Raw genomic sequence first — 24,225 nt, 5'->3', positions numbered from 1 at the left:
GAGATCTTTTTTCCTTCTCAAGTCGTACCATCTTAGTGCTCAGCTGAGAGGCAACAAGAGAAAGAAGCAACTGGGTGACAGCTCAATATCAGCCTGTTGAGTGGTAGTACTCACTCATGCCAGAGTAAAGCTACTATATAACCACAGCCTTCTTCACTGCCCACAAAATTCCTTTATGTTGAGGTGGGTTAATTTATCTGTGTAACACCCATTGCTTTATAGGGGCAAATATAAACACAGCATGGTACTGAAGAAGAGCCAAGCTCATACCGAGTCTATTCTTTCTGTGCTAACATATAACTGAGTGAATAGTTGACTTAGAGAGACCTATTACAGATTACATTTTCCCAGAAGATGCTACGGCGGGCTACAAAGATGACTGGGAGTCTGAAGCATCTTTCTTATGAAGAGAGACTGAGAGAGCTGGGTCTGTTCAGCCTGGAGAAGAGAAGGCAGAGAGGGGATCTCATCAATGTTTATAAATATCTCAAGGGTGGAAGTCAAAAGGATGGGACCAGACTCGTTTCAGTGGTGCCCAAGAATAGGATGAGGGGCACAGACTGAAGCATAGGAGGTTCCATCTGAATACAAGGAAAAAACTTCTTTACTTTGAAGGTGCCAGAGCACTGGAACAGGCTGCCCAGAGACGCTGTGGAGTCTCCTCTGGAGGCATTCAAAACCCACCTGGACACATTACTGTGCAGTGTCCTCTAGGTGAACCTGCTTTAGCAGGTGGGTTGGACTAGATGATCTCCAGAGGTCCCTTCCAACCCCATCCATTCTGTGATTCACCTGCCTCCAGCCTGCCCTCCCTGAGAGTCCGGCCTGCTCCCTCACACTCCTGCAGGGCCTCAAACTCCCCGACTGCCAGCGAGGCCTGAGTCCTGTGGCTGAGCAGCACAGCTCTTAATAGCTCGTTCAAACACAAATCTAATCGATGTCGATAAGCCCCGACAGGCCTTCGGGAACAACGCTCCGGGCAGGATGAAGCCGGCCAGGAGCTCCGGCGCCCATTTGCCATCTGACGGCACAACCAGCACGGCGCGGCCTCCTCCCGCCGCCCGAGGCCGCCGTGTGCGCAGCGCTGCGGGTACCTCGCGTCCCCCAGCGTCTCGCACCACAAACCGCCTCCGCCAAAAACCGAGCCCTGCCTTCCGTCCCTCCCCGCAGCCAAGCGGCCCCCCCGGCGGCGAGCAGGAAAGGGAGGCCGCACCGGGCAGGCACACGCGAGAAGGAGGGCTGGAAGGAAACGCCTCCCCCGGGAAAAGCCGCAGGCAGCGGGATACAGCTACCCACCGCCCCGTCGCCAGCTCCGCTGCCCCAATAAGGTGCCCCATCGCCTGCCCGGCCCCCGCCCCGCCCTGCGCTCCGGGAGAGGGGAGGGGGCCGGCCCCATCCGTTACGGGGCGGCAGGCGGGGCCGGCCGGCCGCGGAAGAGGCGACTGTGCGCTCCCATTGGCTGGGCCCCGCCAAGAGGCCTCTGTGGTTGGCTGGCGCAGCTGCCGCTCCCCGCGCGCGGGCGGCGGTGGCGAGGTGCCGGGGCGGGTGGCGGCCGGCCGGAGGTCACTCGGCGCGGGGGCGCAGCATGGCCGCGGCTGTGGTGCACGGGGGACCTGCGGGCTGGTGGCGCTGGCACAGGCGGGTGCGCGCCGCCCGCGCGGCGATGGGTAAGGAGCTGCCCCTCCCCTCGGCTCCAGCGGCTCCGCGCTGAGCGCCGGGCGGTCGTCGCCGCGTGGGGAAGGGCCGGGCCTTTCCAGGGGCTCGCCCGGGGAGCGCTGCTGCCGCGCTGCCCTTGGCGGCCGCGGGCCCTCCGCGCCTGGCAGGCCCCGGAGCCGCCCCGCCGTGCGGCGCCCCCGGTGAGGGCCCCCCGCGGGAGCGCTGGGGGGGTGATCGCCGGCACGGCGCGCTCCCGCCGCGGCGGTGTTCGAGGCCGTGCGGGAGCTTCGGAGTGGCTGAGCTCAATACATGTTTTCACTCGTTTGCTTCAAACAGCGTGCCTGGAAATTGTCAGCGCCCACGAGTGTTTCCTGTGGCACCAGTGACGTGTTAGCAGTACCTGTCACCTAGGTTTGGGGAGTTCGGCCCTCTCCATCATTGGATCCAATTGTTTTCCTTAAATCCAGCCGTGCTTGCTGCTGTTCCAGCTCCACAGGCACTGGCTCGCACATACGGTTGATCCACGGGCAGTGGAAGGAGCAAACGCCTTTCAATGTCCTGTGGGTGCAGATGGATGGAGAATGTACCTGCAGAACTGGAGCCCAAACCTTTTCCCTTTTCTAACGTGGAAATCACTCGCCTGTTTCCAAGCGTTTTGGCTGCTGAAGTAGATAATCGAAAATATATTTTCAGTAGTTTTTTCAGTCTCATTTCAGTAGCTGTCTATTGCTCATGTAGGTTACTTTATAGTTAGGCTACAAATAAATAGGTGTAGACTTTCCAAGTAGTGAAGTGGAAGAAATACATTATTTTAAATGGTATAAGCTTCTACAATCTTGACACTTAACAGAGAATTTCAGGAATTATTTAATTACTTTTAAGTAAGTAACTCCTTAAAAATCGTAATTCCCCTTTTAACCTCATTGAAACGGATCAAGTGTTTGACACAATTTTGAAATTAGCTTTCAGTGCTGGTTTTGCTTGACTTTCTGTCTTCTGCTAATGCATAATTTGTTTTTCATAGTTGCAGCTCTGGTGGTGTGCTACGTAATAGCTCAGGTGCAGCAAGTGTATTGGTCACATGGTAGTAAAGTTAAATACTGGAGACCCATTTGAGTATTTGGTACCTTTTGTGACACCATAATGGAAAGCAGTAGATTTCAATGTATTTTGAACTTTTGGTGCTTGGTAGCTGTCAGATATTTCTGCAACAGCTTTCAAATCTGCTGTCTTTGTCAGTGTTCCAATGGTCATGTTTAATGTAGAGAAGATGGAAGGAATCTCGTTTCTTGGTGTGAAAAGCAACCCAAAACACTACACTAGCCCTTAAAGTTGAAAAATATAGTTTTTGCCTGAAGACCTGAGTGAGAAACTGTGACTAAATCTAAGGAGAAATAGTGACTCCCCCAAGAAGCTTCCATAGCACAGAATCTCACACACAGCATTTAATTTCTCGGTCAGTAGTGACTGTGCTGAAAGTCCTGTTGACTCTGAGGAGTGTTTATGGGATGAAGGTCTAAGCATTAAGCCTTCTTAACCGCTAAGCTCTACTGCTTAGCTATATGTCGAGGTTTCCTCATCTCAAATGTGTTTATTCAAGTTTGCCATCTTTTTCTTTAGTTTTGAGTAGTCTTAAAGTTGTCATTTGAGTAGTGGTTTCATCAACTGTCAATTTGAGTAAAACGCCATCCCAGTGTAGGAACTCAGCCAGCTTGAGGGCTGTCCATCACCACCGCTTGGTTAGCAAGGGGCTGTCTTAGTCATTTATTGAATGCTCTTTTGTTACTTGGTCAGTTGCTCTTTACAGCTGGCACAGACCATGATGGATTATTTCTTCTGTATGTTTATACCAGAGGCTGTTAAATCATCTGGGAGGAAAATAGCTGAGGACAGATTTTGGAGGAGCAGCTTGGATATGTATGTTTGTGTATAAGCAAGTTGGATGGAGACTATGTAGTCTTGTGATCCGCTACTGGCAGTCACTGGCAAAAGTGCTTCATGGAGAGAGTATATATGACCTTACTTAATAATACTTATTTGATGAATGTGGAGAAATCCTTCCTGGGGATTGCTAGGGAGGATGAAGTGAGGGTTAATGAGGTATCGTGGCTGAGAAAGGAAGATTTTTCTGGTGAATGAAGATTCATCAGCTGAGGGAGCTGTTCATCAAAGAAGACACTACCCTGCTAGATAACGAAAATGTCCTTGCAAATAGTTTTGGTTGAGCAGTAGAGACCCATTCAGTTAATGATTAAATAGTACTTTTGTTGATGCAGGAGCTGTTGAATGATTCCATGCTCTGGTGCAGAGAAGCATTAATTACTAAGCAAGGATTATGACAGAAAGACCTGCTGTTCTGAAGGCCAGCATATTAGTTGATTAAGGGATCAAGTGTACAGTTGATATTTTTTTTTAGATGACAAGTACATACTACATGTTTTTGTCTTTAATGTGGTAGCAAACGGTTAAAGAGGTATAGCTACAGATAAGAAAAACGACTGTTACAAGATAGCATGTCTGTTTTTCATCAGCAGACCTTTACAGAGGCAAGGAAAAGCAAGTGGGTTGTTTTCAATGTAAAGCTGGACAAATTTAGAGTCTTGTAATCTTCTTAAATTATGATTTTGGCAGAGTGCAGTTCTCAAAATCATTGCGTAACCTTTAAAAGCCCGTGACCCTGAGGCAATTTAAATTCCACTGGCAAAAGCTTCCAGGAGCAGAAAGACCTGATTCTGCCTGTGTACAGCTGGCCTGTCTAACATCTGTATTTCTCCATCTAGTTCCCTCCAGGATCTAGTTCAGTAGAGGTTTTATGAGTTTCCGTGGAGAAGTCTGCACAAAACACAGAAGCTCTCTCTGATCCTTTCCTTGAAAGCAGGAAGGAGAAAAGAGATCGTGTCTTCCATTGTACCAGAACTTAAGATGCTAAATCAATGGCAGAATCCTTCATTTAGTGGCTCAAATTGATTTGTCATCATGTTTCCCTCTCCTTGTCAAGTTACTTCATATGCAACTGTACTTTCTCATAAAGCCCTGAGCCAAACCAGCAACTTCAGTAGCTGAGCTTCCTCTGGGCATCTTCCCCTGCTCCTGTTAAATCTCACCTACTGGGTTGGAAAAGAGCTCGAGATTCAATGATCCAGAGAGATCAAGAATATTAATATGACTTGCAGCCACTCTGGTTAGAAAATTCATATGGGACAGGAATATGTGAGCTGTTATCCCCTGTGCCAGATTTATCGGTTTCATTTGACTGTGGAGCTAGGAATTCCATCTCAGGAGCTAGACATTTTGGTGGACATGCTTCAAAATAGATTTTATAAAAACAAAAAGTAAGTAATACAGTTGAGATTACAATTTGAGAGTTACTGGTTTCTCAGTCCTGTTTTTGGCCGGTTAGACTGTGCTTTTCTTCAGAGTACAAGCATATTGGACCTTCTCCAGCTCTGCTGTCTGTGCCCAGCCATTAGCTCCTTTTTGTTTGAATACAAAGAGATGCCCTCTGCACTGTGTATTGTAGTGTCTGTGCAGTCTTTACAGTATTTGCAGTGAATTCAAGGCACCAGTGGACCTGAAATGCTTTCTTGAAACCGTAAGAGTCATTGCTTCGGGAGATAGTTTAAGATGAAATGTAAACATATGAAATGAGCTAAACTTTTAACTGTCATAATTCAGGTTAAAAAGAAAATTGCGTTCAGTATCCTTACATAGAAGCTTGAAAAGACAAGTTTTAGGCCATTGACAGGTCAGGTATTCTAAGGACAGGTTTGCGATCTGTGCATTTCTGAATTTACTCTCTTAATGGATGTATTTTGTTCAAGAAAAGGCATTCATATATTCATAAACTCTTGCTGATTTTTTAATTAAATTATTTTTACGGTAATATTCTCATGAAATTGTAGATTAGGTCAAGTGCTTCTATTGTAAGCTGACTTTTCAAAGCAAAATGTTTAAATCTGTATTGTCTATAAGTCCCCAATGTAGCAAGAGGGTCATAAATTGATCCTTCTCATCAATGGAGTCTTCATAGGCACAGGGCTCTGCGAGCACACGTTCCCTCAAAAGAATAATGAAGAATCTCCTGGGAAAAAAACAAATCCTTTGGAGTCAGCGTAGCTGTAGCTGGTTTTGCTTGATCTATAGATTAACCCATGTTGCTGGTTCTGTTCTCAGTGAAGGAGAATTAGTTTCAGATAGTATCAGTGATTATTTTAAAAGTAGCTTCTATTGCTCCTACTTCTGATGTTCTGCCCTCTGTCAGAAATTGAATGTGGACTGGGCATTTTTCCAGCCATATGATCGCAGCAGGTTACTGTAGGTTGTATGGCTGAAGTAAAATGGACTCAGTACCACAGGGAGAGTTTCTGGTAGATGCTTATAGCATTCATGGGATTAGTTAAGCGCACGTGTATATGGGTTTGCAGAATATCTACCCTTAAATGTCTGAATTATACAAACGAGCCTGTGCCATTTATTAAAAAGTAAATAGTACCTAGATATTCAAGCTGGACGTCTCTTTCCATGATAGCACTGGTGGAATTTCACGTAATATGAAGACGTGCAAAAATTGTGTCTTCTTAAACATCCTCCATTTGGCAAACCCCCATTCTTAAGCAGTCATTAAAAATATGCCATAATTCTAAAATAATCAATTCAAATTTAATTGAAATCAGCTCTATTAGGTATGTCTGTGAGCTGGTTTCATCAGTCCTTTAGAGTTGGTTTCCTATATTTGAGTACCTGGGGATCTGGACATTTTTCAGAGCTGTTAATCAAATGATATAATTTTAAAGTGGCTAATTTAACACCGGGCTGTGAGAAGTTAAACCAAACTAAGAAGTCAGAAACTGAGTTTGGAATTGGACTATAACAGGTCCCAGTTGCTGTGGATTTGAATAAGTTCTAGTTAGCACAGAACAGAAAATGGTCCCTGATTCATGAACTAAGACAAGAGAAAATCATCAGAGACAGACAAAAGGAGAAATAATAGAATACATGACACAAAACTAGTAATACCGATCAGCATGTTGCCTTGTATTCCAGCCTAACTGTTGCTATGCCTTCTGGGGCCATTGCAAAATGAAAACTTTTAAGGAAGGCCTTATAATAGAAGAATGAGTTGGTTTCATGGATGTCTACATTGTGAAGAGCAGCCTTGGAGAAGTAATAGAAATGCTTGTTGGCAATAGGCCTGTCATTGGAGTCCAATTACCAACCGATGTCTAAATAGTAAGATGTGATGATAGCCATGAAAAGTCATCAAAGCGAAGCAGTCATATGTGACACGGTAGAGAAAAGTAAGGCAGGATGCTGAGAGGGATTGACAGAACTACCATGGGCAAAATGTCCTCCTCAGTTCCCAATATTTCCATGAAGATGAAGGCAAGATTATGTCTATTGAGGCAGGTGGCCAGGCTCTGAAGTAGCTGAGATCTCAGATACGATAAAGGAGGAATCAGTGAGGTTTAAGCAGTTCATGGATGGGTCTTCTAGGCTGTAGGTATGAGTGACAGGCATCACTGTTGGTGTCAGCACTGATATAGAAAAAATGTATCAAGAAAGTTTGACTGCATCTGTTGTATATTGTGCTGCATAGAGTGGAATCACTGATTTCTTTGATATGTTGGGCGTGCTCTGGGTAATATAGGACAGTATCTAAAAAATCCGTTGCTGCAAGGATGCGCTACTGACTCATGCTCGACTTGTCTGCAGGAATCCACTGGCCCTTTTCTGCAGGGCTGCAACCTGTCTAGCCAGTCCTCGGCCTGCAATGACATGTTGTGCTCCAAGTACAGGACATTGTGTTTGTCTTCGTTGAACTTCTGGAGGCCCATTTTTCCAGTCTTTCTGAATGGTAGCCCTGCCCTGCAGTTTTTCAGCCATTCCCCACAGTTTGGTGTCACACGTGATCTTGCTGAAGGTGCTCATGTCCCATTATTATAGTCATTGATGAAATTTTTAAGCAGCAGGAGCCCCAGTATTGACCCGTGGGGAGCATCCCACAAAAGTGACTGTTGCTCGTCTTTGAACCACTGATCACTGTTGTCTAAGCCCAACAGTCCAGACAATATTTCTTCCATCAGGTAGTCTTGCAGTCCAGTCCAGTGCGTACTTTCCCTGTTTGGCTACCAGGATACTAGAGGAGGCTGTTTTGAAAGTTTTACTGAACTCAAGGTAAATAAGATCCACTGGTAGTAAGGGATAGAGAGATGCTGCAAACCGGGACTTGAACCTCCACAGGAAGCTGGAAGCTTTAGGCTAGCAAAAGGAGCAATTTTAGCTTAGGGTAAGTGATGTACTGGGGAGGACTGACTCATAGAAACTCCGAGAAGAAAAAAACCTCAAGATGATTGCTATGGCTGATGATGGTGTTTTACGCTCTTTGTTAATTTCCTTCCTAGATTTGACGTCTAGCACATCTTTAAAAAGTGGTGTGCTCTTTTCCTGACTTACGTCCGTTTGCACTAAGTGTTTTCCCAGTGCAGTTTTATTTTAAATTGTGCTACTTCACTAGCTATGTAATTGCGGCAGGCATCTGTGGAAACTGTCTCAGACCAAAGTTCTCTCAATGAACCTGATTTATTAGATGTGGCACATCCAAAATCGTGCTGCAGATGAAAGAGCGTGACCGTTGCTGGCTGAGAAGGAGCTTAAAGTCAGAAGGACTTTAAAGTGATTAATCAAGTGTTATTGCCTTGGAGAGGATTCTTTGCTAAGCATTGAGACCTCAGAGTCTAGAGCCAGCTTAGGCACATTTTCTGTACATGCACTTCAGAGTTAGAGTAGTTCCATAGTTAGTTAGCCTTGGTTCTGGCTGCTTAGGTGTCACATGCCTTAGTGTTTATTCTGCATAACTTTTTCCTTTGCTGTAAAGGAGAAATTATTTTATGTAATCGGCAAAGAAATCTCGACAGTGCCAAATTGTGCTGCCCTTGAACTAGGAGTGTTTAGAGTGATGAGACAGTGATTGCAGTAGGTGCATGCCTGCAATGCTGCTTACTGTCCAGCATTTGATATGCCTGCAATGCTGCTTACAATCGAGCATTTGATACTCACTAACTACTTGTAAAAATTAACTGACTGAAACGGTAGTATTTTCTGTAGATTGTAGATTATGCTTTATAGTTCTGTCTTGGTAGTACAGCAAATAGAATACAGTGGTTATTCCTTTAAAGACTTCATTGTTTTGTATTTATGCTCTAGTTTGTTCTAGTTTTCAGTATTTGCTTTTAAACTACAGTGCAAGTGATTACATGGCTCAAAGAATTGGCAGTTATTTATTATTGAGACTTTTATGTTTAGGCTCGTGGCTTATATCTGGGTGCAGGATAAGAAGAGTCCAGTAGTTATCTGTGAGGAGCAGCCTCAGTCCATTTCTAGAGAACAGGTACTAGATCCCAGGGCTGCAACCAAAGTTGCAAATAAGGAGTCTGTAAAATATATATAAAATTTGATACTGCATTTCCAGTTTAATATTTAGGTACATAACGAAACAGAGACAAGGCTGCATATTTTAAGTCTGTGTTTGAGCTCTTCTCGGACTAAAATTCAGAACTTAACTTTCAGGGATGTTACTCAAGTTTGATTATTACTATGCTTTTGGAAACACATTTTTGTATTTAAAACAATTTTCTTTGCTATGTAAAAAACCGTTCAGGGGTAGTATTTGTGGCCCAATGTGAGATATAATCTACGGTTTAAATTAGGTGGAATAGAAGTCACTTTTCTGCCCTTTTTAATAAGAGTTGTCTAAATCGGTGCAAACTGATTACATGCTAGCTTTTGTTACATCATTGTTATGCATTACTCTAAAATATAAATATATTGAATTTTATTGTTTTAAAATCAGTGTGTTCTAGGGCAATGGCTTCCAAAACCCCAGTTGGATTCATTGGGCTGGGTAACATGGGAAATCCAATGGCAAAAAACCTGGTAAAACATGGATATCCAGTTATTGCATATGATGTGTTCCCAGAAGCTTGCAAAGAATTTCAAGACTTGGGTGCTCAGGTATAGTAAAAAACTTTCTTTATTCCTACAATAACTGTATGTATTGAATGTTTTTTGCATGTGATATTTTTTAAATAATCTGATTTTTTTCTTGGTTAAGATCACAGTTGGAACCAAATCAGTCTAATAAACACAATCTGAATCTGGGAGGTTTCACTTAGAGCAAAGTCATGATTCTAGTATTCAAGAAGAGACTGGACAACGCCCTCAGATGCATGGTGTGAACTGTGGGGTTGTCATATGCAGGGACAAGAGTTGGACTCAATGATCCTTGTGGGTCCCTTCCAACTCAGGACATTCTATGATTCTGCTCTAAGTCATTTTCATGCCATTAGCCCAAATTGCTAGCTTGTTGGACTTCGCTGGCTGTTGTGGGGGTTGGTTTGTTTGTGTTCGTGGGTTTTGTTGTGGTTTTTTTTGTTTGTTTGGGTGGTTTTTTGTGTGTGTGCAGTGGTTGGGTTTTTTTTTTTTCCTTCTCTCTTTTTATGGGAGTAGGTTGATGGGCTGCTCTTTCATCCCCTCCTTTCTCCTGCTTCCTCCTCCCCCAGGTCTAGATGGCCAGTGGGCTGCTTTTCATCTGGTTCCTACTCTGACCTTTTCAGGTTAGATGACCCTAGTTAAAAATTCCTGCTGGCATAGCTATAAGGGTTATAGGGACATATGAGCTTTCCCGCTGCTTCAAGGTGCAGTCCTCAGGGGCAGGGGAAAAATCTAATTATTTAAGTGCTTACTCTCTTGGAGGTGAGGAAGGTTGTGGTGAGAGAAGAGGAAGGAATGAAAAGGAAAAAGGAGGGAAGGAAATTGGTCACATTAAGGAGGTTTACCTTCCTGCCATATACTCTGTGAAATCTTGGCCCCATTCCAGTCACTGCTGTTGCTTTTGTCAGTCTGTTAATACACCCAGACACCCATTCAGTCTCTCAGAGGGTTAGGACTACCTTTTCTAAGTGTCTGAAATGTATTTGAATGTTGTTGACATACTTCAAAGCTACAGTAGTTTAGGTAGTTGTGTTGGATGGATAGGTGCATAAAACACTGAAACAAAATAATATATTCAAATAAGGAGAAACCAATGTGAAAATAATAATCTGATGTGACAGTGTAGAGGAAAGGAGGAGATTTTGCAGCAGTGGCAAGGAAATTGTATGTAGAGGAATTGTATGACTTGAAAGTCTAAACTGTTGGAGCTAATTGCAGGTGTTTTAAATAACAAGGTAACGTCAAAATTCCCAAAAGATACAATGATAAAGTGCACCTGTTGATAATTAATTGCGGTTCCCCCCAGAATAAGTACCGAATCTTGGCCTTAAGTGGGAAAGTAAGCTTTTCAGCTTGTTTTCCTAGGTACTGTTTTTATTTTGTTAAAGCAGCTGAGACCCTCAGGCATGAACCAGACCTACCTTGGGTAAGAGGCTGGGCAAATGGAAAAGAAGTTCATTTTGAACAACTGGTTGTATTTTTAATTCATGTTCTGCCGTGGGATCTCTTTGCTATGGCTGCCCATTTGGATAGCTTATTACCATAGTAATAGAATCCTTGGCATCCACTGCAAGACTTAATGTGATATTAAAGGTGAACTGTAATGCTTTTAAAAATAAAGCCCAAACTATGTTTTAAGATTGTAAATCACTAAGAGAATACATGGGTAGGCTTAAATACAAATAAAACACACTTAAAGAAAATATGTGAACATAACTTCCTCTTCTTGATCTATAGGTGTAAATCCTACCCCAACATTTTTTTCGGGACTTGGAAACTTGAGGGTCCAGGGGGGCTTATAGAAACTACTGTGGAAAGAACATTGGGCTCAAAGGGCTGCTTTCTCTTTCATCTGGCTGGTAGGGTAAAACCATCAAGAGTGTTACAGAGGTGAAAAAATGCCCTTCGAAAGACAGTAAATGTTGTCAAATGTCCATTGTTTAAAGTCAGTGCTAATACTAAGGTATATGGAGGACAAGGGATGTTTGATCATAAGTCTGTGTATTCTGTGACTCCACTTTCTTTAGCCTCTGAAGTAAAGAGCTGGGAGGTATTAATAGTGTATGTCAGGAGGCAGCCATCTGCCTGCTGGTGGTGAACAGTAAAGGAAAAGCTGGCTGAGCAGGAGCATATGGAATACTTGGGGTGAAACTTGGAGAAAGTTGCAGGTCTACAAACAAGGGAGAATACTGAACAGTGCTGTGAGCAAGTAGGCTGCCTCCGTACTCTTCTCCTTCCTGATAGTTATCCCTTTCTTTCTCACACAGTGGAGTGCATATATGTCACACAGTTACTTTGCTTCACATATCTTTGAATCATATCTCAAATTTGCCAGTTTGAGAGTGTTACTGAAGTAATCTGATGCATAAAGCAGTGTAAAAATGGATTTTTCTTCAGTGTATTCAGTGAGAATGGCATCTCAGGCAAGCAGAATTATTAATTGACGTATCATAAATATAAAGAAAAAAATAGTGAAGCATTTTGGAACAAATCTAAGCAGATGCGCGTACTGAAGCGCATAAAGCAATGACCAGTATGAGGAAAACTCTCTCCTATCCAGTTGCATACTGCAAAACTGCTTGAACAAGCAAGTATCAGAATATGTACAGAACTTGCTGGCCTGCTGCTCTCAGCCAGTATGGTCTATGCTAGTAATCAGCAATTAGTATTTGGTGTGTTTTTTTAAAGTTACACACGTACTCTTAATGATTGCAAATGTTTAATGTTTTTTAGTAGCTTTCAAATAATTCAACTTCGTTTCTGAGACAGGAAGTCCCAAATAAAAAGCAAGTTTTCTATGCTGCCTGTTGAACCAGGTAGGCAGGTTTCGTCTGGGATTATTAATCATATTTGTTGCAGTACCCAAAAGCCAAGAATGACAATTCCCACTTTAATTCCCACTTTTTTGCTTCTTACTTCCTCTCTCCTCTTCTAATACATGTTGGGACCAAACCAAACTAGAGATACTTGGAACTAAAGACAAAGGTGTCATACTCTATTATATAAAGAGCTAGGCTCTATGGTCTCCAGGAGAGCAAGTCATAAAATTAACTAATCAGGGATAGAAGCTTTTCTACTCATAATTGCCCCATTTATTCCTCCTAAACTTTGTTCTTTGGACTACAGTATGTTTCCTTTGGTAACTGTGTGTTATACCTGATATTTTGTGTAGCATTAACTTACGCCTTCAAAACAGAAACTGCATGTTTCTAAGTTACATCTATGCCAGTTTCTTGAGGTTTGTTTGGGGTTTTTTTGAGAGAGAGAGCTCTCTGCTTAGTAGGTATATACGGTCTTGCCTTCTTTTAATTATTTTGCAATAAGTAAAACAGGAAGTTTATCATGCTGTATCCCAGAAATCCTTCAAGATATTATGCAGCATTTCTTACAAATATGTATACACCTTGCTTTCTTTGATGCTGAGACCTTATAAAATAAATGTATATAAAAAGATAATATATTTACATAAATGCCCTTGGTATCAAAATTAACAAAAATTGTAACAAATACCTGTAGTTAAAAATAGGTAAGGAATGGTGAAATGACGTCATAAATTTGTTTATTCGTCTATATTATGGAAAGGAACCAATTTTTGAGACAGCTGTTAAACTGCAATTTCTTCAACCCTACAGTCATGTGATATGGAAATTCCAATTTATTGTCACTAATAACTGCATTTTATGTTTTGCTTAAGACATTTCTTAAAGTTTAAAAAGTCAAGGCATATAATATATCTGGAAGAATAGATCATTGTAATATTAAGGTTCTTCTTCATCATTCAGCAATAATAGCTGGCAAATAAATACTATAAGCCTATCCACAAACAAAATCTACTTTCTGCTCATCTTAATTCCTGCTCAGAACTGTAATAAATTTCAACTCCAATTAACTTAAACAATTAAGGTTTTATTGCCAAATAGAAGCAGGCTGCAATAAGCAAAGACAGCGCTGGGCGGCCCCCCTTAATAGTGGCAGTGGCGCGCAACACGTGGCGGGTTCTTTCAGTTTTTATATCCTCCGGTCGTCCCTCCTGCGCATGTGTCTTCTGTTGCTAGGTGGTCGTGGTTGTGACTTTGCAATAACCTTGACACGCCTCTCCAGCCGAACAACCCACCACCCTTAGTTTTTAAAACAACTTCCGAAACTGCTCATCAAGTACAACAAATAACAAAACATTTCAACAAAGGGACTTTAATGAACAAATTCCTTGTATTTTATCACAACTCCCCCCTTTTTCTACTTAATTTGTTCATTAAAGCGTTGTAATCCTTGGCTACTCAGAACCAGTAACTCAGTATCATCTCGACCCGTCAATTGTTCACATTTGGCTTTAATCAGTAATAAATGTGCCCCCTCTAACCTACTCTTAACAACAGCTATAACTTTATTAAAAATACACGGCCCAAACGTTAAAACTAATGTTAAAAGAATTAATGGTCCTGCTATGGTAGAAAGAAGAGTTGTGAGCCAAGGTGGTTGTTTGAACCAAGCTTCATACCAACTCTGATGAGATTCATATTCTTTCTTTCGTTTTTCTATATTTTCCCGCAACTTACTCATGGTGTCTCTTACTAAACCCGTATGATCTGCATATACACAACACTCTTCTTTTAAAGCTGCACAAAGGCCCCCTTCGTTAAGGAATAATAAGTCTAATCCCCGTCGATTTTGCAATACCACTTCTGACAATGATCTGACTGATTTCTCTAAGGCGGTAATGGATTGTTCTATCTTTAAAAGGTCTTCATCCACAGCTAATCTTAATACAGTAAATTCCTGATTTTGTCTTACCAAAGAAGCAATTCCGACTCCTGCACCTGCTGTGCTGAGAGCTATTATGGCTCCTAAAGTCAAGGCAGTTATGGGTTCTCTTTTTATTAGTCGATGTGAAAGGATAGTCTCTAATTGATATCCATATTCCTTTGGATGGTACGTGATTTTGGGAATTATTACTACTTGTATACAAAATTCTTTTACAGTCTCTAGATAATTCATAGACACACAGGAGGTAAGTCCTGTTTTTGAACATATCCATTTAGCATTGCCAACTGGTATCACCCATCCTCTAAGTTTCTTAGATCTAAGAGTCTCATTATTTACGCACAAATACCGTTTTTCAGGGGGTATTCGACCTATACATCTTCCCTGCCCTCGTGCTTGTTGCAGCGATATCCCTTGAATGTTGTTTTCCCATTTACAGGCTTCAGGGTTTAACCCATTGGCAAATTGTGGTCTGTTAACAATTCTGATAGCTTCAAAATATGGTGGTTTGGCATTAAAGCATAACCAACATTCTGTTGTTAGATCCGGGGATGTTTTATTAATTACCCGGTAACTCATATCTGATAAAGTCCATAAAGAGTTGGAATTGACTTCATCTACCTGAGTAAATGCATCTATATTAGAGTTATTGGCAATTATTTGACTTTCGGTTATATTGGGGGTCTCAGATGTTTCTCTTGCTTTCAAATCCCCTGTAATCACTGCATTGGGACCTATTGCTTGAGAAGTTTGTTCTGCTATTTCTTTCTTTATAAAGATAAGACCTCCCCTATCTTTCGCAGGTTCCCAGTATCTTATTCCCCACATTTTTCCTAATAACCAGGCGGGATCTGTAGGATTAGATACCTTAATATATATATATTGGCAATTTCCAAGCATCGCAGGACTATATCCGCCGCTCCAATCCTTTTTAGGAGGAACACATTTATAGGGTCCCCTTTCTACAGATAGAAACTTATCTTTTCCTCCCCCTGGGGACCACCCTGACGCTATCGTTTCGCATCCCCAATAAGCACAGTAATACGAGCTAGGATGGTTACAGTACCCTTTTCCTGGGTTTGAACTAGGGCAAAAGTAAAAATCTATGTAGTCTAAACATGGGTTTATGGGTACCAGTTGGCACAGCGTTGCCTTAAAGCTGGGGTTCCCCACTACAGTTTCTTGGGCTATAATTTGCTGATCTTCAAACCTTATTAAGCTCCATCTATATGGTCTATGTGCAGTTTCTCCATAACCTAACAACAATAATAACGTTAAAGAAATGTACCAGATTGGGTTGCATTGTTTTCGGCTTTCCCTTATTCCTTTTTTTTATTTCTGTCAATTTTTGGGCTTGCTGCTTAACATTGTGGTAGCTCGGCCAGCACTTTGGTGTAATCCCACTCAGGTTTTTGTCTCTACTGCTTTTTATTCTTCTGCCTCGCCCGTCGACTCGGTTGCTTCGAGCCACGGGGTAAACCATCTTCTCGACAGCAAGAATAGTCTTCAAGAGACCCTGAGTGTTTTTACTTTTTTTACACCTCTGTTTATATGCTTCCCAGTTATGGTTTTTGATTATCGGAGAGTGATACGGTACTCTCCTTATAGTGGTTCTGCAGCATGCGTACTTCAAGTTTTAGTATTTGGTCTGTAATCTTTTGTTCCTTATCATAACATCAATTACATTTTCCTCTAAGGGAAATACCTCCTGCACAATGCAACCGTCAATCTTTATGGCACAATATACATTTAAAACATACAAAGGATAACAATTACAATTCGTATTTACGCATTTGACCCTAAAGTCTTCGCAAAAGGGGGATATGCAGAGATAACAGGCTGATTATTGTTATTTTATACTTGCACGATACAATTTGATAACTCCATCTACTGCTTTCGTAATTTAATTTTTAAGGGATCTTCTGTAGGTTCCGCGGTCCATGCACCAGTCTTGACCGGGCCTTTAACTTGGCTGGCGTGTGTCCATCCCCTTTCGGCGGTTCTGTAGGAAGTAAGAAAACATAAGGTCCCTCCCATCGAGGGGTTAGTGATGTTTCCTTCCATGTTTTTATAAGAACTTTATCTCCTGGCTCTAGATTATGTATTTTCATATCTAAGGGCGGGCGTTGTGTTACTAGTCCTTTCTCCCAGAGATATTTTCTCTGTTTTAATAACTGTACTAAATAATTTTTGCATCTTAGGATCACTTATTTTTGGGTGATCGTGAGGCATTTCTAAATCAAATGGCCCAAAATCTGTCTCTATTAATACTAACAAATGACGATATCATCTGATTTGTGGTAGCTTTGTAAAATCAATTTGTATTTTTGAAAAGGGATGGTGTGCTAGCTCTCTACCGCCAGGAATCCGTGTTCTTAACTGCTGTTTATTCACTTTCTGACATATTAGACACCCTTCAACAATAGTTTTAGCTATATTATATGTCCCTATACAAGCATATTTTGTATGCAAATTGATCAGCTAGTGCCTGTGTTCCCCTATGTGTAATACTGTGCAGTTTGTTCATTATATTGGCTGCAGTTACTTTTGGCATTATTTCTCTTCCATCTTTTAGTTTCCATTGCTCACCCCATTGCTTTGCTCCCAATTTTATTAATTTTTCCTTTTCTGTGTTATTGCATACGTGCAGGCTTGCATATCCGTGGCTAGGACATCTTTTGTTTTTAGTTCTTCTAAGGCAGCTATGCTAACCACTATACCACTGATCATTCGGACCTAATCGATTTAGAAGAATATGTGGGTTTGCCACCACAGAGAATCGGCTAACTGTCTTCTTATTTGTCTCTCTTAGATCGTGTACTAACCTCCATTTCCCATCTTTTCCTTACAGGTAAAATGGGGGTATTAAAGGAAGACATACATGATTCAAGTAACCCTTTTTTTTTTTTTTTTTTAAATAATCTTTCTATTTCTGGTTTTAGTCCCCTTCGGCCTTCCTCAGATGTTGGATATTGCTTTACACGAATAGGTACATCTGGACCAGAGATTTCTACCTTAAAGGGTGCCATACTTCAAGATTGATTTTATCCTCATCCTCTACTCTGAGAGGGCATAGTTTTATTCGAATTTTTCCTCCTATTACTTCTAAATTAATGCCTAATTCAATTATTAAATCTCCCCAAAAGATTATTTTCGGCCTCAGGAACTAAAAGCAAATCTCCCACTCCCATCTTAATGTCTATTTCAATGATTACGTCTTTTATAACAGGGACCTGAAATGGCTCCCCTTTTGCCCCAATTACAATTCAATTTCTTGTTGCTGGGGTCCCACTTTTAATTTTATCAAGGTCTCTGTTCCTTTTTGGGTCCCCAGCAAGAAGAGCCTCTGACACCCCTATTCTGCTTTGAACATTCTCTCATCCACTTTCTTTTTCCTGCAATCTCGCTTTGTATGTCCCTTCTTCCCACAATAGAAACATTCTACTGGTTCACCTCGTTTTACTATAACCCCATCACTAGGATCTCCTGGTTTTGGATTAAACTCTTTCCTCGGGGGTGCTCCCCATCTTGCAGGTTTCCACCCCTGCTGAGCTGTACCCTCTCTAACTGCCGCAACCATCATTCGTGCGGTTCTTCGCTCTCTCTCATCTTCCCTTCTAACATACGCTTTCTGAGCTTCTCTCAGTAGCTCATCTAAACCCCGATTTTGCCAATCTTCCAATTTTTCCAGCTTTTTTCTAGTATCTGTCCAAGACTTAGCTACAAATTGTGTTTTTAGTAACGCTTCCCCCACGGGGGTACTAGGATCTACTCCTGAATACAATTGTAAGCTTTTCCTGAGCCTCTCTAACCACTCCGTGGGTGTTTCTTCTTTCTTTTGGTATTCGCTAAACACTTTACCAATATTTTGGCCTCTTGGAACAGACTCTCTAATACCTTGGATCACTATAGTTCGCAAATCCTCCATATGACCCCTATGTATTGGATCTTGATTGTTCCAATCAGGTCTTTGCAGCGGCCATTTGATATCAGCTGCAGGACCTTGCTGGTGCTGTGCGTCCCAAATTTGCATACCGGCCCTTCGAATCATCCCCCTCTCTTCTACAGTAAATAGTATTCCTATTATTGACCGCTGTTCATCCCACGTATAGATATTGGGCCCCAAGAATTGGTCAACTCGCTCTGCTACCCCTAATGGGTCTTCTAACAAGCTTCCCATTTCTTTTTTAAAGTCCTTGACATCTCCGGAATTAAGGGGAACTGCCACGTATCCCATTCCAGCCTGTGGTCCTCCCATCGCAATTTCTCGCAGCGGGTAAAGCTGGCTTTGTGATTGTTTTACTTTACTACGGGTGATTGGTCCAAGGGGTTGATTATCTCCTAAACTTTCTAGGATCGGTGCTGAAGGGGGTACGTCGGGAACTGGTACGGGGGGTGGTGATGGTGGCACATAAGGTGGAGGTGTTATTGGAATCTCCACTTGCCGCCTTTCTTTCTTTTTCTCTTTTTGGCGGTCATACACTTCACCCCCCTTTCCTTTAACGGATATAAGTTAGTCCTAGTTTCTGATCTTATCCATAGTAGTGCATATTCGCTTTCTTCCTGACTGAATGGTTCTTTTGAATTAACATAAATGTTCAGGGCCTGACCAACCCAGTCTTCAAATGACCCAAAAACTGGCCAATAAAGATGATCTCTGCGAATCTCCTTACCACCCCAAACTTCCATACAATAATATATCACTTTTGTTTTGTTCTTACCCTGCCTAGAAGGGTAATCTTCCCAATGCTTGATCATTAATCCTAACGGACTATCTGGGGGAATTGAGGGCAGCTTTCCCTGTGGCTCCCCCCTCCATGGAAACAGAAGGCCTGCTCTTCTTCTGTCCCATCTTCTGAGATACCCTCACACACACACACAAACGCTCCCCTCGTTCGTGACTCGCTCCCTCGCGGGCTACGAGAACTGCACTACTGGAGGGTCCGCACTCGCTTCGTCCGCAATTGGACGTCTCAGTCTCTGTATCTCAGGAATCCCAGCCCCAACCGAGTGGATAACCGGCCTATACTCACGCTTCCTGCGTCTTCACTCGGGTCTTCGTGCACAAAGTTTACGGGACGTCCTTCATTAATGAGACTGCCGCTCATTAATGAAATTACCGGTCTTTACCTTGCTTATTGCAAATTTGAAGTGTTCGTCAGTAAAGGATTCAGTGGAAGGCTCCTGCAAGGGCCGCTTAGAAGGAGAAGCGGGGCGCCCCCCTCATAGGAGTTGCCACTAGAAATTCCTTTATCCAAGTCACGGCACCAAATTGTAATAAATTTCGACTCCAATTAACTTAAACAATTAAGGTTTTATTGCCAAATAGAAGCAGGCTGCAATAAGCAAAGACAGCGCTGGGCGGCCCCCCTTAATAGTGGCAGTGGCGCGCAACACGTGGCGGGTTCTTTCAGTTTTTATATCCTCCGGTCGTCCCTCCTGCGCATGTGTCTTCTGTTGCTAGGTGGTCGTCGTTGTGACTTTGCAATAACCTTGACATGCCTCTCCAGCCGAACAACCCACCACCCTTAGTTTTTAAAACAACTTTCGAAACTGCTCATCAAGTACAACAAATAACAAAACATTTCAACAAAGGGACTTTAATGAACAAATTCCTTGTATTTTATCACAAGAACCTTATTCCTTTCAGTAAAACTACCTGGCTGAGTGATATCAGATTTGATTTTTGTGGGCTGAAGATAAAAGAATAAGCTGTAGGGTTTTGTTGCTGTTTTCCCTGAGCTATGAATGTGCTAACAATGCATTTTTAAAGAAATGAATTATTTAAAACTAGTATTGGGCAAAAGTATCAGTGGTAGATGCCTTCTGGGTAAAACTCTGTGTTCTTTGAGTTCACTGGCAAAACACAATACTTTAGCTGTTGGTATTTCACTTGCTGTGTACGTACCTTAAATACCATACTGCTGCCTCTGAGAATGAGCTGGGAAAGGTAAGTTAGGTGTGTTTATTTAACAACAAATAGTTAACAATATATCTTGAAACTTATTCAGACATTTTTTATGAAGTATGCTTGAGCCGATAATTTTCTTTTTTTGAAAATGTCAGCCATAATAATGTGAGAATTACCAGTTTGTTTGATTTTTTTAAGGGAAGGCTCAGAGGTACATTAAACCTTTTTTCTTTTTTTCCTCAGTCTTCCTCTCTTCCAGTGCTGTATATAAGCCAAGGAAAAGAGTGAGATTTTTGCCATCCTTAGTGTTGTCTCCCCTTAGAAACATTGTAGGGTGGTATTTTGTACAGATGCATTGTTTATAGTGAATTGAAGATTCATGAATGGGTTGATGTGCATCCCCACTGACGGATGTTCTGGAGGAACTTCTGTGACATGACATCCTTTTCATTTTTTTAAATTTTTCTGTTGCTGTAGCCAATTAATTGACATTCCATTAGGAGGCCAGAGTTTGTCTTGTGTTCTAATTTTTGACCTAGCTTGGTTGTGGCTAGTGGCCTGCAAATATGAAAAACAAACCCAGCAAACATGTTTGACATATTTTTCAGAAAATGTAAGCTTATATAATTATTATTTTTTTTTTTCTTTAAAAGGTAACAGATTCCCCAGCAGATGTAGCAGAAAAAGCGGACAGAATTATTACCATGCTGCCTTCTAGTCCCAATGTGATAGAAGTTTACACAGGAGCAAATGGAATTCTAAAGTAAGAATTTGCTGTAGTCTGGAGAATTCCCACTCCTACTCAAAGCTATGTTAACGCAGTTTGTCAAATGATGGCTGTTGCTGTAACTCTTGCTGTGCCTTCAGGGCCCTTAAATTGATGTTCTCCTCTGTTTTGTCACTATTGGTATTTCTAATTACCTGAGTTCTCTTAAGCTGTGCTTGCTTTTGGATGGCTTTTGGCTAAAGTATTAATTATATTTTCAGTAGAATAATAGTTTATGTGAATTTGAGACAGCTTAATTGACTATTATCTATCTTCTCGGTTGCATGTTTCTTTTATGGTGATGGAATGCGCTACAGATGAGTATAACTAGAATATTTGCTGGGAAAAATTATATGCTCAAATACTTTTTAAACTTGAAATCCTGTAGCTGAAATGTTTTGAAGAGATGCCACTGTGTCTTATAATATTAATGTGCATTAACGTAGAATACCTGACAAGGCTTTATTAATTTCTGCTCTTATTATCTGTTTATTACACAAGAAAATATCTTAAGAGTCTGTTTAATCCAAAACGGTGTTTTTCAGCTTTTGTGGAGGGATTTCCACTGAGCCTAAAATCCATAGTTTGCAGAATTCTCTTTCTCAGAGTTTTTGGACTTGCCAAATTAAAAAACAAATAGTATTTAAAAGGCTCTTCTGGCCACATGTGCACTGCTCCTAGCAGGCTGACTAAGAGTACTGAATACTTTTGAGTATCACGTCGGATCTTACTGCTATCCAGGTTAATAATGTGAAGGAAGAAACATTCAGCAGACAAAAGTAAAATAGATTGTCTAAAACTGATGATAGCTTTTTTAGTTATTGATTATAGGCAATATAAAGGTTCAGTATTTAGAAAATCAAATACAAGAGTGGGATTTTCCGTTCTCCTTCCAATATAGAGAGTAATAGTTGCTTCCTTCCCTTCCTCTCTGTGGTTTAATTCCCCACAAAGCAGGATTGAGCAGATCTAAGCATCCGCAGCTTAGACCCTCCAGGGAAGAAGGGTAATTGGATCAGTCCCACAAAGCTGGGCAAACAGCTGTGGGAGAACTGGATCAAGGATGGCAGTGCTTTGGAGACCGATCGGCAGTGCTTAACTGATATAATACAACTAGTTAATCTTTTGAGTACCTAGATGTGGAAAATCCTGTGGGGGAGCAGAGGATGTGACAAGCAGTCCTGTACTGCTGCAGTTTGCAGCCTCCTTGTTCAAAAGAAGGAAGAGTAATTTCATAGTAGTGGGTAATTGTCACTCTGAATCACCTGGTCCTTGGTCACTGCTTTGACTTTGGTCATTTTGAGAAGCTTTTTAAGCTTTACTGAAGAAAACATTGATGCTCTGGAGTATATAAGGGTTAGCGTAGTCATCTCGGTGTGTTACCAAGGAGCCTGTGCCACTGCTCCTTGTCCTGAGCACAAAGAGAGATGATGTAGTGCTGTCTGTCACCTACCTGCAGCAGCTCATCCCTTCTGTGAAAAAGGACCAATTCTGGGTTACGTGATGCTGTTTGAGTCTGGAGCTACAGTGGGGTCCAGAGCTGCATGTATATATCAAGAGACTACTTCCAGCTATCTAGATAATTTGATTCAGTGAAATTCACTGTACTGCCAATAGCATGCAAGGTGTACAGAGGCTCTTCATATGTCAGGTACAGCTTTAAATTATTCATCTTTCTATGACTGAAAAATTAAGTTGTTTAATTTTTTGGTGTTTGCTCATCCAGTGGACAATAAATCATGGTGCATTTGAATGGAAAGAGGGGTAAAAATATAATAATATAATAAATATTTTTTATTGTTGAGGGCATTAAAAAATGTAATTACATTTTTTTTAAACACATATACAACTTTTTGTGTTCTACAGTTTGGGATACAGTTTTTCTGCCTAAATTTACTAGCTCACAGTGGGAAGATTTATCACTTTGCTCCATGCTTTGCTTTAAGTCTGCAGTGGGCTTTTGTGGTGTTAGTTATGATCTTTATGTAGAATAAATTGTAGCAATGATTAAAAATTCAGTCAGGCTATTCTGATAAGAACTTGAAATATCCCATATATATATAGAAAGAAAATTGTATTGTTAGATATGAAACTTTAGGATGTATCAACATTTAATTCAGTTGCTTAGAATGGATCTTAGATGATCTGCATATGATATACTGCTCAAGCTTGCATGGTGGAAGGTTTTCCTAGTGCACCCTTTTTGTGTTATTTTTTTTGTTATTTTTGTGTTATTTTAAAATAATACTGTGTAGGAAGACCATCCTTTTTTTTGTTCAGATTTTATTGTGTTTCGACTTACTCAAAATTGTGCAGTATGCATATTCAGAAGTACACATACTGAGCAGATCTTGCTCAATAGTTTAAAACTTTGTGTTTATTAGTGTACCAAAAAGTGCCTGTACATTTATCATGCTGAGGAAAGCCAGTGCCATGGTAATAGTTGCAGATGTTTTGTGCAACAAATACTTAATAATTAATCTTTATTTTAGGAAAGTGAAGAAAGGCTCATTGCTAATTGATTCCAGTACTATAGACCCTGCAGTTGCAAAAGAATTAGCCAAAGCAGTTGAAAAAATGGGAGCTGTTTTTATGGATGCCCCAGTTTCTGGAGGTAAGTCTTCATTAACAGTTTACCTCATACTGGACATGTCTCTCTGTTTGCAATCTCAGCCACCAGTTTGTACCCTTGTTGGTACGTGCTGCTTTTCTTTGCTGTATGTACAGTATTATTTTTGTTTGTTCGTTTTTTTCCATTACATTAAAGAAATGTATGTTATTTTAGGTATATTTTTAGAGTATAGGATTATTCTTTTGTGTTAGACCTGGAGAAACCAAGCTTTCATGTGATATGGTACAGTGGTCCTTTTAATTTAACTTCTGAAAGAAAATTGTATTTTTATACAGGTAATCGTATCTCTTCTTTCTACATCTGTTTTGTTAAGTCGTTTGGGTTTTTTTGTTAAGGAAAGACTGTTTAAGCAGTTCTGCTACTTTTTCATTAATTAAAAAGGACAGAAGGAATGGGGAAGAAAGAATTTTGTTGTCAAGAAAAAACAGAGCTTTCCTCTGGTTTTATAGCATTTGGAAGAATGTAGGTGATATTTGTGTATTCTTGAAGTTGCTAACTATTGATCTTGTA

General features: G+C 41.1%; 1 protein-coding gene across 1 annotated transcript in view; it reads left to right on the top strand.

Moving 5' to 3' along the window:
* The first annotated feature begins 1,525 nt into the window (after positions 1-1,525).
* HIBADH (3-hydroxyisobutyrate dehydrogenase) overlaps positions 1,526-24,225 on the top strand; it is an 89,656-nt gene continuing 66,956 nt past the window's right edge. Inside the window, exons 1-4 of the mRNA XM_065630126.1 lie at positions 1,526-1,667; positions 9,506-9,666; positions 20,971-21,080; positions 23,576-23,697. Coding sequence (XP_065486198.1) covers positions 1,586-1,667; positions 9,506-9,666; positions 20,971-21,080; positions 23,576-23,697 — 475 coding nt within the window. The 5' untranslated portion in view covers positions 1,526-1,585. The remainder of the gene's footprint in view (positions 1,668-9,505; positions 9,667-20,970; positions 21,081-23,575; positions 23,698-24,225) is intronic.

This window comes from Caloenas nicobarica, chromosome 2, assembly GCF_036013445.1.
Source record: "Caloenas nicobarica isolate bCalNic1 chromosome 2, bCalNic1.hap1, whole genome shotgun sequence".
NCBI classification, from domain to species: Eukaryota; Metazoa; Chordata; class Aves; order Columbiformes; family Columbidae; genus Caloenas; species Caloenas nicobarica.
Note: the sequence above shows the minus strand (reverse complement) of the source record. Positions and strands in the feature narration are given on the sequence as shown.